The sequence below is a fragment of the Artibeus jamaicensis genome, unplaced genomic scaffold, assembly GCF_021234435.1.
Source record: "Artibeus jamaicensis isolate MK-2021 breed Jamaican fruit bat unplaced genomic scaffold, CSHL_Jam_final contig_867, whole genome shotgun sequence".
NCBI classification, from domain to species: domain Eukaryota; kingdom Metazoa; phylum Chordata; class Mammalia; order Chiroptera; family Phyllostomidae; genus Artibeus; species Artibeus jamaicensis.
The window spans coordinates 5,419,218-5,432,124 of record NW_026521995.1 but is presented as its reverse complement, the minus strand read 5'-3'; the positions used below and the strand labels follow the sequence as shown (position 1 = coordinate 5,432,124).

The 12,907-nt window shown below is 44.3% G+C and overlaps 1 protein-coding gene across 7 annotated transcripts in view; it reads right to left on the bottom strand.

Annotated features, from left to right (window-relative positions):
• Window positions 1-11,617, bottom strand: part of KIAA1217 (KIAA1217 ortholog) — a 316,988-nt gene extending 305,371 nt beyond the window's left edge. For 5 of the 7 annotated variants that reach the window (XM_053654769.1, XM_053654770.1, XM_053654771.1 and 2 more), the window contains exons 1-2: window positions 11,341-11,616; window positions 1,757-2,040 (exon numbers count right to left, since the gene is read on the bottom strand). In XM_053654769.1, coding sequence (XP_053510744.1) covers window positions 1,757-2,040; window positions 11,341-11,410 — 354 coding nt within the window. In that variant the 5' untranslated portion in view covers window positions 11,411-11,616. Of the gene's footprint in view, window positions 1-1,756; window positions 2,041-11,340 lie in introns of all 7 variants that reach the window. The other 2 variants (XM_053654767.1, XM_053654780.1) reach the window with 1 other exon arrangement.
• Between the last annotated feature and the right edge of the window lie 1,290 nt (window positions 11,618-12,907).

Genomic DNA, 12,907 nt, shown 5'->3' with positions numbered 1-12,907 from the left:
TTTGACAGACTGATTCCTATATTTCACAGGCAAATTAATGCATGTTAATTTTAAAAAGATATTTTCCAGGCCCTGGCTGGTATAGCTCAGTGGATTGAGCATGGGCCTGTGGACCAGAGGATCGAAGTTCGATTCCCAGTCAGGGCACATGCCTGGGTTGCAGGCCAGTTCCCAGCAGGGGACTCACGAGATGCAACCATACATTGATATTTCTCTCCGTCTCTCCTTCCCTTCCCCTCCAAAGATAAATAAATAAAATCTAAAAATATATATATTTTTCCCTCCTCACTCATGTAATTGCAACTGCTCTGAGTTTGAGTTTCCTCAATCTGAAGTTCTCTGTATAAAAGTGTATCTCACAAAAAAATAACACAGAGAGAGGTACTAATTCCATTACCTAAATGGATTATGACTCTATTCTCAATAGAAAACAGGGGTATTTGTGTTATATGTCAAATATATCTCCATACAACTGGGAAAATTTTTTAAATTAATAAATACAATTAAAAATAGAAAATAGGCATATTTTCTATACACAGGCATACCTCATTTTTCTGTGCTTCACTTTATTGCACTTCACAGATGCGTTGTTTACAAACTGAAGACAATACCTTGTACCAGCAAAAAGATTATGGCTCAATTTATTGCAGTAGCCTGGAACCCAACCCACAATAGCTCTAAGGTATACCAGTATGCTGGAAATGAAAAGCTAGCCTTCCTTTCCTTAATTCCCACAGAATTAATTTCCACATCTCTACATCAAGCAGGATTGTGTTTCTTTACTCTACTCTAGGCCTATATTGCCTTTGGAACGTGAACAAACAGCAAACACACTCCATAAAGCACATGTCACAGTTTTAGGCCCTCTGATAAAGATTTCATAAAAGGTTAAATTAAGGAAAAATGATGTGAAGGATAAAGCATAGGTTTCAATTATTCAGGCTGATGCTGGTCTCCACTTGCATGTATGTTCAAAAGCTGTGTTAGTTAGACATCACTTTTGTAACTAACTGGCAAGATAGCAGACTTAAAACCCTGCGCTTGGCTTCTCTACCCGGAATGTCCAAATCATAAGAGCCTGCCCTCCCTCCTTGACCTCCCGAATCACTAAGTGCTCTGCTTCCTTTGCTATGTTCCCTGTCCTGAAAGGTCAATCTGATAACACGGCTGTGAAGTAGACAGGAGAGGTCTCCGGTCTCCTGTTGGCTACAAAGTAATTGCACAGCCAAGAAACAAAAACACCCTAAGCCACAGCTGGGTGATACTCTCTGGCTGTCAAGATAACCTGAGAAACAGTTTGCTGAAGACAGTAGAAAGCAAGCATGTGAAAGGAAAATATCTATCATTAAAAAGAAAAAAAACTGAGCAGAAACAAAACCCTAACATCAGCTTCTTAAGGAAAAGGAGTTTATCACAAGTTGATCCCTCTCTGTTCTGTTGTATCCTAAAAACGTATTTATATATTCATTCATTTATTGTGCTAAGCACTGAGCACTACCAGGGTGTACAGTCATTGGTACTATGCTTTACTCAGTCAAGTAACATCCCTTCATTGCCTCCACTTCAGATGCATTTGTGGTTGACCATGGTGACCCTCTTTTAAGGGAACTGCCCACTCTCTGGAGATCTGAAACAATTCAGTGGTGGGCACAGTCCACCCAACTGTGTTTTCCCTTTTAAACTGAAGATCACTTTGCTTTCCCTCGTGTTCATTAGGGAATGAGCTCTGCAGAGTGAAATGGCAGCACATTCATACCTGATCTCTCAGCCTCTCCTGGTGGCCCATGATTGCTGTGGCATGATGAGGGTATTTCTGCTTTAGATGTTCCAGGAAAGCTTCTCTCTTCCTGTCCATCTCGGATGTTTGCATTCCCAGTATTTCTTTGGAACTTCGGGGCCCACCTAGGGTGTGTCTCCTTGGGATATTTCGGGAAGCCTTGGAAACTGAAACTCGACTGTTCCCATTAGAAAGGCGTTCCTTGGGTCTGCGACATTCTGCATCTTCTAAAGACGTTACATGCAAATTGCTCTTTCCTTGTTCTGAAAGGCAATATATATATATATGTGAATATGGTTCACAATTAATGATTTCACACTAGAAATCTCATTTACAGAATACTGAGAGGGCTGTGGCCGCTGTTGATGTATGAATATAACTTAGTGGATTTTGTGTGTGTGTGTGCATGTGTCAAGAAGAAAGTCAACAATCAAGAAATATGAAAAACTGCCCTTTAGAAATGAAGATATTGCAATAAAAAATGTGCTATTTCTGACTCTTTCCTTGAGGTTATTCAAAATGAGAAACTTGGTCAGGTTGAGTTTGTAAGCAACTGGGTTACCCTTTACCATCCATCACCTGTAATTGGGGAAAAGAACTTCAGTGATTCTGATTATTTATTTATTTTTAATTCCATCATACAGGTAACAGGATTTTTATTAGACTTTTTTTTAAAGACTGACTTTTTTTAAAGGCTAATTTTTATATTTTTATATCTGAAGGTGGTTTCTGAAATATTTGTTTCATCTCCAAGACCAAAAGTAGGTATTATAATAATTGACATGTGAAACACTTGTAAGTTCAATTTCCTCCTATTAGCATAAACCAAGCAAGCATAAGAATGTTATTATAGGGCCCTGGCTGGTGTGGCTCAGTGGATGGAGCACCAGCCTGAGTACCCAAAGGGTCACTGGTTTGATTCTCAGTCCAGGGCATATGCCTAGGGTGCAGGCCAGGGCCCCAGTAGGGGGTGTGCAAGAGGTAACCACACATTGATGTTTCTTTCCTCCTTTTTTTCCCTCCCTTCCCCTCTCTAAAAATAAATAAATAAAATCTCTAAAAAAAACAAATATTATTATAGGTAATAATTGAAGGAACGTAAAGGCTTAGACACACTTTACTTGAAATGGACTTCATCTAAATCACACGATGAAAAGGTCATTTTGAAGGCCTTGACCTAGACACCCCATCTCTGCCCTGGCCTGGGACAAGCTGATTTCTACTTAGCGTGGAGGCCGGCAATGACAATGCTTGGAAGGCAGGACATGAGTAGGGCCTCTCCATTCATTCTCAGTGACTAGGGTGTCAGGCTGGAATATTCCAGTTAACTAAGAAAAGGGAGTTACTCCTTTAAAAACCAGAATAGGGAGAAAGTAATGAGCATTCATTCAGAAGCACTTCAGGTTCTGCCACAGGGAGCAGTTCTTAAACAGTAATACAGGGACAGGCAGGAAAAAATATCCTTGTCCACTGAATCCCCCAGAAAAAGCATGTGGCTGGGTCTCAGGAGTCCTGCCTTTAACCCTAGACTTAGAACAAACAATTTAGCCTCTCTCAGCCTCACTCTCTTAATCAATAAAAGGAGGATGTTGGATTAGCATTAGGTATGCAAAGAGCCTTCTAGCTCTAAAGGCTTTAAAGCTACTCTAAAATATTTTTAGAAACAAGTTTCCAATGAGAGCTTATTTGCTATTATTTATCTTTAAAAGTTATGTGTAGAAAAAGAGATTAAAAATTTGAGAGTTCTAGATTTGAGTCTCAAATAAACAGGGAGCCAAACCTTCATGCCAATGATGTAAAGCAACTGGTGCCCAGAACTTAGGTGTGTGCTAGTTCTGCCGAGGGCAATGCCGCCGACAGTTTCCTCCTTCACTGTCTAGAAACATCTGTGTATAGAACTCTAGGACTGTCAGGCACAGAGAATATTTTAATCTCAGCTGCTTTTCCTGTTCCAGTCTTCCACCCCTAAATGCATGTTCTGGGAATAATTCTTCTTGTTTACCCTTCGCTTCTCATTACATTGCTAATTACTGCATCTCCATCAGACACTGATGAGAAGAGGGAGGAAAAAAAAACAGCCAGAGAGTTAATTCTTCTACTTTTCAATAGTCTCAGCAGTAGATTTAGAAGAAGATGATGACAGAACTATTGGTTAAAAAGATATTGGGATATAAACTGTAATTTTATTGATTTTGCTTACCATCTTATTACATGGATGCACATGATGGCTACCTTTTTTGTTATCTCTTCTTGAAAATACAGAAGAAACAGAAACTATGGAATAAAGCTAGCTGCAGAAAATGCCGTATCTCAGGCTGGTAAAGGTGTGCAACCTGAAGAGATTTAGCTTCATACTGGGAGCGTGCATATGAACATGAGTTTTGTATTAGCCAAAAGTTGTATGTCTGGCCTAGCACTGTTAACTTTTTAAAAAAATTATTTATTGATCTGAGAAAGAGAAAGAGGGTGAGAGACAGAGAAAGAAAGAAATCAATTTGATATTCCACTTATTTAACCATTCACTGCAACCAATGAATGTGCCTGACCTGTATGTGCCTGACCAGGGATTGAACCCATCACTTTAGCATATGGGATGATGCTCCAATCAACTGAGCCACCACCAGGGCCTAACACTGTTAACTTTTAAAGGGAGTTTTAAGGTTACTTTTTAACTTCATTAAAATAATATATTTAAAAATGATCCAGGACAGCTAAGTTAATGCACAGGACTGAATCTCTAGAAAGGTGATTTCCTACATGGGCCTAATCTGCAAATATCCACGTAGACCCATCTGGATAAACACTAGCCCCTCAAATACCAACAGGAGCAGAAGGTATTTTTCTGACTTGCTTTGTCACATAGACTCACAAGAACTGTTCTGTTTCATCCGAGGCCCCTCAGAAGAGGTCCAGACAGCCAGCACAGTAGCCCCTTGGAGACTGAAGAGTTTCCCATTTCCCCCTTTGAAGTAAATTGGGAGAGGAGTGTGGGGTAGAGGGGGTGTTGGGTCAGTCAATCTTTTGTCAGCATTCACCTCTGAGCAGCCCCAAATCTTTTCGGGGGCTGCTCAGAGGTGAATGAGAGCCCCACTGACTCTCTAAAACCCCAATCTTTCCAAACACTTTGCACTGGGAAGGTTACATAAACCTTCCAGTGCTTTTCCATTTTTTCTCTTTCTTGTGGATTCCTCTGAAATGTCTCCATTTGCTTAATAAGGTTTAATGCGGTTTGGAGGAAAGCAGCAAGTGGCATCAATGGTTAACACACCAATGGCCAACGGCACACAGTCTGTGTCTAATGGCGCTCGGAGCCCACTCCTTCCTCTGGCCCCACCTTCCTGCCTCGCACTTCGCTTCAGCTTCAGCTTCAGCTTCAGCTCTGTCACCCCCATCAGCCTCCGACCCACCACCAGGGCCTGCTCCACTGTCACCAGCACCCACAGCAACCCAGCACCAGCTGCCAATCCCATGCCTGAGAGAGAAGTGACCACTCTACCATTCCAGTCACTTGGGGGAGAATGTGATCTTTGAGGAGAAAACTAAATGGATAGAAACAGACCAGCAAGGGGGCAGGCAGAGGTTGTTTCATCACAATTCCACAGCCATGGAGTCAGAGATCTGCATCCTGCCAGTTCTTCATTATTCACATGAATAGATGATCCCAGCCATCAAAACAGAAATACAGTTCTGTTTCTTGTCCAGAATGCTTTGGTGCTAACATTTAAATATGGGAGTGTCTACTTGTTTGCTATTCTGGGAATCCATGTCAAACAAATAAGGAGGCTGTAGTAGGAAGACAAGGCTTCCAGTTTCCCCTTCCTGCCCCTCCCAGCCTCTGCACAGCCCAGAGCAACTCCTCCTAGTAGCTCCACTCAAGCCAGACAAACAGCAAAACAGGAGCTTTGGCAGAAAACAGCCCCCTCAACACTGCTTGGAGCATAAGTGAGGACAAGGAAGGCAGAAGTGCTAAAGAGACACTGTTCTGAGATTCAAAGGGCTTTCTGGCTGGGATGTACACATTGCGGAAGGCAAAAGGAGAAAGTGGGGAATGGGGTGGGTACTAACAGGATTAGGGAAGATGGCTCATCCACACAGCTAGCTGGCCAGCGGGCAGGTGACCTCAGGGGCTGCCAAGGCAGGCTTCCTGGCCACAGCTCAAGCTGCTTTGCCGGTGTCAGCTGGCCTGCAACAAGGAACTGGGACCTTGTGTCAGATACTCCTGCTCTCTTTCTGAGAGCCAGTGACAGGACTGCTGGCTCCCCTGAGATGTTATTCCCCGGTCAAGATTAGGTAGGCCACAGCCTCTTAGGGAGGAAGGAGCCCCTCGCTTCTTTATAGTGGCTTCTGGTTAGCTGTCTCTAAGATGTAGCTTTTTAAATTGTGTCACAGGAACATCGTGGGAAGTTGCTGTTTTGTCGGCAGGACAACCTTCCCAGGCCTGTCGCGGCAGCAGCGGTGTTCTGTCCGTCTGTGTATTCAACATAATATCCTGCCGCACATACAGGAAGACCATGTGCTGCTGCCCCCCCCCTAACAACAGGGGCCTTGTGCTAATTCCAGTTAGTGTGACGTGGGCAGGGTGACGTGGGCCACCTTTAGTTCCGGCCCCGGGACCTCCTGAATAATTTTCCGTGCCCTTTCTCTCTCCTCTCTGGCCAGGTGACTGCAAAAGCTCCAGGGAGAGTCTCCTAGGCCTTGGGAAAGGACGTCATGACTAGTCAGAAGGTGGGTGGGGCCCCGAGTCAGCCTGTAGGTGGGCCATCCAGGAGACCCACCTGGCCAGGAACAGCTACATTCTACTGTGTTTGAGAAATTAACCTTGATTATGCTAAAGCACAAAGATTGCAATTACAGCAATCAGTCCATCTGATTAATATATATATCACATATTCCGTTGGGGGCCCACAGGATTCGCCAGTTTTCCAGATCTTGTGTTAAAATCACAAAGATCACCACATACAAATGGCAGAAAAGGTACAGCTAAAACCAGGCCATCACATTTCTCTAAAAAAATTTTAAAAATGATGTAAGGGTGTCCCTGGCCAGTGTGGCTCAGTTGGTTGGAATGTCATCCTGTAAACCTAAAGGTTGAAGGTTTGATTCCCCAGTCAGGGCACGTGCCTAGGCTGCGGGTCTAGTTCCAGCTGGCAGTGGGGGGTGGCACGTATGGGAGGCAACTGATCTCACATCCCTACATCAATGAGTCTCTCATATTGATACATCAAGGTCTGCCTCTCTTTCTCCCTCCCATTTCCTCTGTCTTTGGAATTTTAAAAAAGTAAATAAAGAAGAGCATATCTGGTATAGATTTTAGGCAAAATAGGTAGAGCCCCTTCCTTCCTCACCCCAAAAAACATTTTGTCTCAAGTGCTCATTAGCTGATTAATTAATTCATTCATTCAAAAATGTGTGAATGCTGCTCAGTACACTGAAAGGAATTAGGAAATGCAGTGAAGTAGTGATCAAGATAGACTTAATTCCCTTCCCACATAATGGAGTCCACATTATAATTACGGAGGCAGATAACCAACAAATAATATGTATTAGAAATGTCATGTCATGATAAGTGCTGTGAAGAATAAAACAGGATAAGGATCGGGGAGTGAGGGGGAAATTTTACAGGAGATGTCTGAGCAAAGACTTGAGTATCTGGACTCCCCAGGCTTGCGTTCTGTGGGCTGCCAAGGCTATTTTTTTTTATCCAGCATGAGATATAATTGATACAATATCTTCCAAGTTGAATGTGCACAATGTATTAATTTGCTACACTTACATACTGTAAAATGATTACCAACATTGTGTATACTAAGTATCTTTTTAAAAAAAAGTGTTTTACCAGATTTTTAAAAAGATCTTATTTATTTATTTGGGGGGGGGGGGATGAGAGATGGGGGATGGGAGGGAGAAAGAAAGAGAGGGAGCAAAACATGGATCGGTTGCCTTTTGCCCACCCTCATTGGGGGGCCTGGCCCCACAACCCAGGCACCTGCCCTGACCTGGTGACATCTTGGCTTGCAGGACAACATCCAACCCACTGAGCTATACCAGCCAGGGCAATACTAAGTGTTTGAAAATGCCGGAGATCAGGAGGTGGGGGAGGCAAGCAAGTGGCTGGCAGCACTTCATCTATGTAGGGTTTTCAAGACCTCAGAAGCCAGAGCAAAAGCAGACACATCTAGGCTGCTGGTGAGCAGATACATGCATCCCAAGGAACCCCCAAGGACCACCCTGAGAGGCCCACAGCCTCCAAAGGGAACATGATATAGTTAGATTCAAATTTAACCAATAATTATTGAGTGCCTGCTCTACATAATGCACTTGGCAATACACTTACACCCTATTATTTACATAGTAGCCTGCCTATTCAGCCATGGAAATCTCACTGATTAAAAACTGTTCTTGAAGCAACCATATGGCCCAGTTTGCCAAAACAGATCTGGGTTACAACTGTTGTCCCAGAGAAATTATTTATAGTGTTCCCTTTTACTCGCAGAAGCATCTCAGTTTGGACAATAAGTTACATGATCACCCAAGAGGTCCTTATCTACAGCAAATTGATTAACTCAAAGCCCTAGGGTGGTATGATTAGCTTTTCTTCCATAAGCATTTATCCAGTGCCTTCAGCATGTCTGATGTTCCGTTAGGTTCTGGGAATGCAAAGATGGAGACATGCAATATCATGTTGTAATTGGTTGAAACACATACATAAAAAATAGAATGGACTGTGCAGTGGCAGCAGTGGATGGACGGATGGTGTGAGCCTCGGTGTAGGGTCCTGGTGCTGTCTAAAGAACTGAAGATGAAGCCGAACTCCCTTACAATACCATTGTGACCAAGAACCCAACAGGATGATCTTAAAGATCTAACCCGAATTCTCATCGCCCTTGTAGCACCTCTCCAGCCACCCCTTCCCATCTCCCCGACCTCTCACTGCTGGAGCGTGGCAGAGGACCTCTCCTGGATGTTTCCTTCTGCACATGCACCCTACCCTCGTGTATCTTTCAGAATCCCCACAGTCCTCTCTCAGTTCCAGTCTTGAATACCCAAATTGTAATCAACATCTCCACTTGGATGCCTGATAAACTTGTCATTCCTAAGGGATCCAAAAGATTTTCTGCACATCACCTACTTCTCAACCATAAACACCTTCTAATCTATGCCCTTCAAATGCTTTCCAGTTTAAGAAAATGGCAACTTCCTCCATCCAGCTGTGCTGACAAACATTTACGAAGTCGTCTTCGACTCCTCTGTTTCTCTTATGTCCCACATCCAACCCCTCAGCAAATTCTTTTGGCCTAACCTCCAACACACATGGAGACTCCTGTTTTCTCATCACCACCTTCTGCTCTACTACCTGCTTGTCCAAGCTAATGCGGTTTCTTGCCTGTTTTACTGCAGAAGCCTCCTAACTGGCCTCCTTGCCCATCCCCACTCCCACTTGGGTTGTTCTCTGGACAGCACTCACTATTACCCTTTCCAGGGCAAGTCAGACCTGCCAGCAGCTGCCCAGCTCCCTTGGAATAAAAGCCTAAGTTAAGTGCTCACCACACTGTCACAGTCCCTACGTCGTCTGGCCTGGGGTCACCTCTTAACCTCTTTCCCTCCCATCTGTCTCCCACATTCTTGCTGTTCTTTGAACATGTCCTTGCTGTTCCCTCCCTCACACTTTTCAGATGCCTGTCCCAATATTACACCAATGAGGTTCTCCTTAATAACCTTACCTGTAGTTTCACCACCCCCTACCCATCAATGTACTCCCTATTCCCTGCCTATTATTCCCCACAGACTTACAGGGTTCCTAGAGAAAATACAGAATGCCCGGCTAAATCTGAATTTTAAATAAGTAATAAATCATTTTTAACGTATGTCCAAAATATTATATGGAATATACTTAAATACTAAAAAAAAAATCATTCATTGTTTATCTGAAATTCAAATTTAACTTGGCATCCTATATTGTATTTGCAAACTAGGGGCCTTGCCATCTAGCATGCTATATCTTTTACTTCTTTGCTCATTATGTCTCTACTGCCCCCATCTGCCCAAACTTAGCCCTTAGAATATAAATTCAGTGAAGGCGAGTCTATTCCCCACTGGAACCCAGCAACTAAAACAGTGACTACTACATAACAGGTGTTCAATAGCCATTGAACAAATGAATAAACAAATAAAGTGATTATACTCTCATTGTGACCGTCTCCAGTCTTGGAAGCATCTTTGAATTGCTATGTTTGTTTGAAAGTTATTTCTTCAATTCGTCCTGTTCTAATTGCCCATCTAGATTCTGAGTCATTTATTTCAGCAAAGGTCCAAAGGCTGAATTCCTGCCTTAGGATTCTGTCCTATCAAATCAGGGGGATGGCGGGGGAGGGAGAGCAGGGAGCCTTATCTCCTGCTGGACCCCACCAACCAGGCGCCTGTGAGGAGAATGCTCTGCTTTGAAAGTGCAAACAGACGCCTAGACCGATAAATGTTAAGTCTCTGCTTCTCCAGGGTGTACTAAACTTAAAGTTCCCTGTACCTAAGCTGGGGGAGGGGGGGGTGTCCATCCCTTGTAATTGCATTTTCTTCTGTCTGGCATACTTTTGCATTTTCAGTGTGGATGAGTCATTTGTTATTTCCCTTTAGTCTTTAAAACACACACACACACACACACACACACACACACACACCCCTTTTCCCCTGTGCATAATCCCTACTCCTACGCACAGCACTATTGCCCCAAAAGCAAGTCCTTTAGGTACTAACTGGACCCTGGATCAACCTGGGGCACGGGGCGGGGTGGTAGGGGGGTGGCTTATGAACTTGCAGCCTGTATGATGCCACCGGATAGGCTCTGGCGTCAGACACGTCAGACACTGGAGAGCAGATGAGTCCTTTCTGTACCCAATCCCTCCGTGAAATTTCTTTGGAATAACATAAGCTTCTGGAAATTCTCTACGGAAAAGACAATTCTATTATAAAAACAATGAAAGGGAAACTGCCCAGGGAAAATTCACCAAAATTGCCTCACAACTCTCAACTTTTGAATTAAAACACACAGAAGATTCAGAGTTCCATCTATCATCCAGATATACACTGCACCCCTACTGTTCTGATCTGGAAAATGAAACACCCCCCCCCCCAAACTCCGTGATTTAACTTGAAAATACTACAAAACTTGCGTCCACGAGGCATTTGCCTCATGGATTCCCCCAACCAATGAATGGAAATGCTGCCGCCCCAGACAGAGCTTCAAAGAAGCAACTGCTTTCTCCCGCGGCTGGATCAATGCGTATAAAAAGCTGCTTTTAGCGATGTATTTGTCATTGCCAAGAGATACAGCAGCTACTGACTGCTTACTGTGCTACAAATGGGACATCACCACACCACTTCTTTGCTTCAGAAAATCCTGCCAGAGTTAAACCCAAGAAATCACAGCTCTCCACTCAGGTTTGAAAACGCACCACCACGAGAAATACGCCTTTTCTTTGCCCTGCGCCCCATCTCCAGTTATAAAACGCAGCGAGCGGCGAGGGGCACGCGTAACTGTAACTCCATCTTTGAATGAGTCTGTTACTTACCCGGCATGTGTCTGCTGTCTGCAGAGTAAGGAAGGCTCGGCTCACATTTCTGGCTTTCATTTTCTTCCATTGTCCCTGCCTACAGCACAAGCTCCTCTTTGCTCTTTAAACTTCCCAGCGTAGTTCTGAAAGCTCTCAGAAAGCTCTTGGGGTCCAGTGGTGGGGAGGAGGAAACGGTGCGAAACCCCACCCCAAACTATTCTCCACTCCCGTGCAAAGTCTCTAGGGCTGGAGAAAAGTGCATTCCAGCGCAGATCCTCCAGTGCCTGCCTGCCCCGTCCGTCCTCCCGCCCACCCGACCCGGTCCCGAGGACTGGGGCTTTGCTCCCGGCCGCCGCCGCCCCTGCCGCGCAAGTGTCGGCCCCGCGCAGCGCGCTCCCGACGCCCCAACAGGTGATGGGCCTTCCTCCCTGGGACCCAGACTGCCTATCTCCGGCGCTGCAAACTGCAAACTGCTGAGACTTCGCAGCCAGCGGAAGGGAAACATTTCACACGAGATCGCCCGCAAAAACCTTCGGGCCTCTTCAGTCTCAGGCACAAAATCAGCCCCCAAACAAGTTGATACACGTATTCATAAACAGCCAACTGCTGAAGTACCAAATTCCAGTAAAATCCCATTTAAAAAATTTAGGAAGAGTATAAGCTGAATGTTAAGTAAACACTTTCTGGCACTGCTTGGAGCCTTATGAACATACACAAAGGTTGTTTACTTTTGACACAGTCCATTTCAATCACTTAAACTAGGCTTTAGAAAGTCTGTACTTATTTGCCTACACTTGGACTCCTCTCCTTTCCCCTACACACACACACACACACACACACACACACACAGATCCGAAAAGTAAATTGGTAAAACCAACCTTCTGAATCTTTCAAGTTAATTACTCTAAGATCTCTGGAAGGCGACTAAAATGCTATGGGCAGAGAGGTATGTCCAATGTACTCTTTCTCCTTTTAAACTACCTACAAATATTTACTATATTCTTTACTGAGTCCTTGAAAAACTGGCAAATTTCCCAGAAAGCGAAAATAGGCACAAGGTTCACAAAACAAGGATGGGAGAACCACCTAAGTGACATCAGCTCCGCTCTCCCAGCTATCTGAAAGTAGCACAACCAACCAATGGTGGGGAAAGTGTGGTATTTTCATCTGTAGGGGCCCTTGCTTTTGAGGGGGGAAAGGACAATCGTTAGCCTGCTGACCATACCTTGACCCTACTTACAGGCCAACTGGGCAAGGTTTTAGATTAATTTAGATCAAGAATTTGTGCAGAACAATGGCTGGCCTGTCCTCCCAATTCTGACCTTGAGCCACCTGTGCGTGAGGCACTGTGGGGGACATGTTTTGGCCGTTTAGGACAAAAAAGATGTGGAAACCCCTAAAGGACAAAGGTTACAGACCAAAAGAAAAGTGGGCATGCCACGGAGTGAGCTAAACTCACATCAGAAAGGGGAGGACCCTCAACTCCTAACAGGATTCTCCTTGAAATCCAAGATGTGGTGAATCTTCCAGAAAGTTAAAGCCATGCCTGGCAGCAAGAATGTGTGCAGTTTGGTTGACAGGGAAG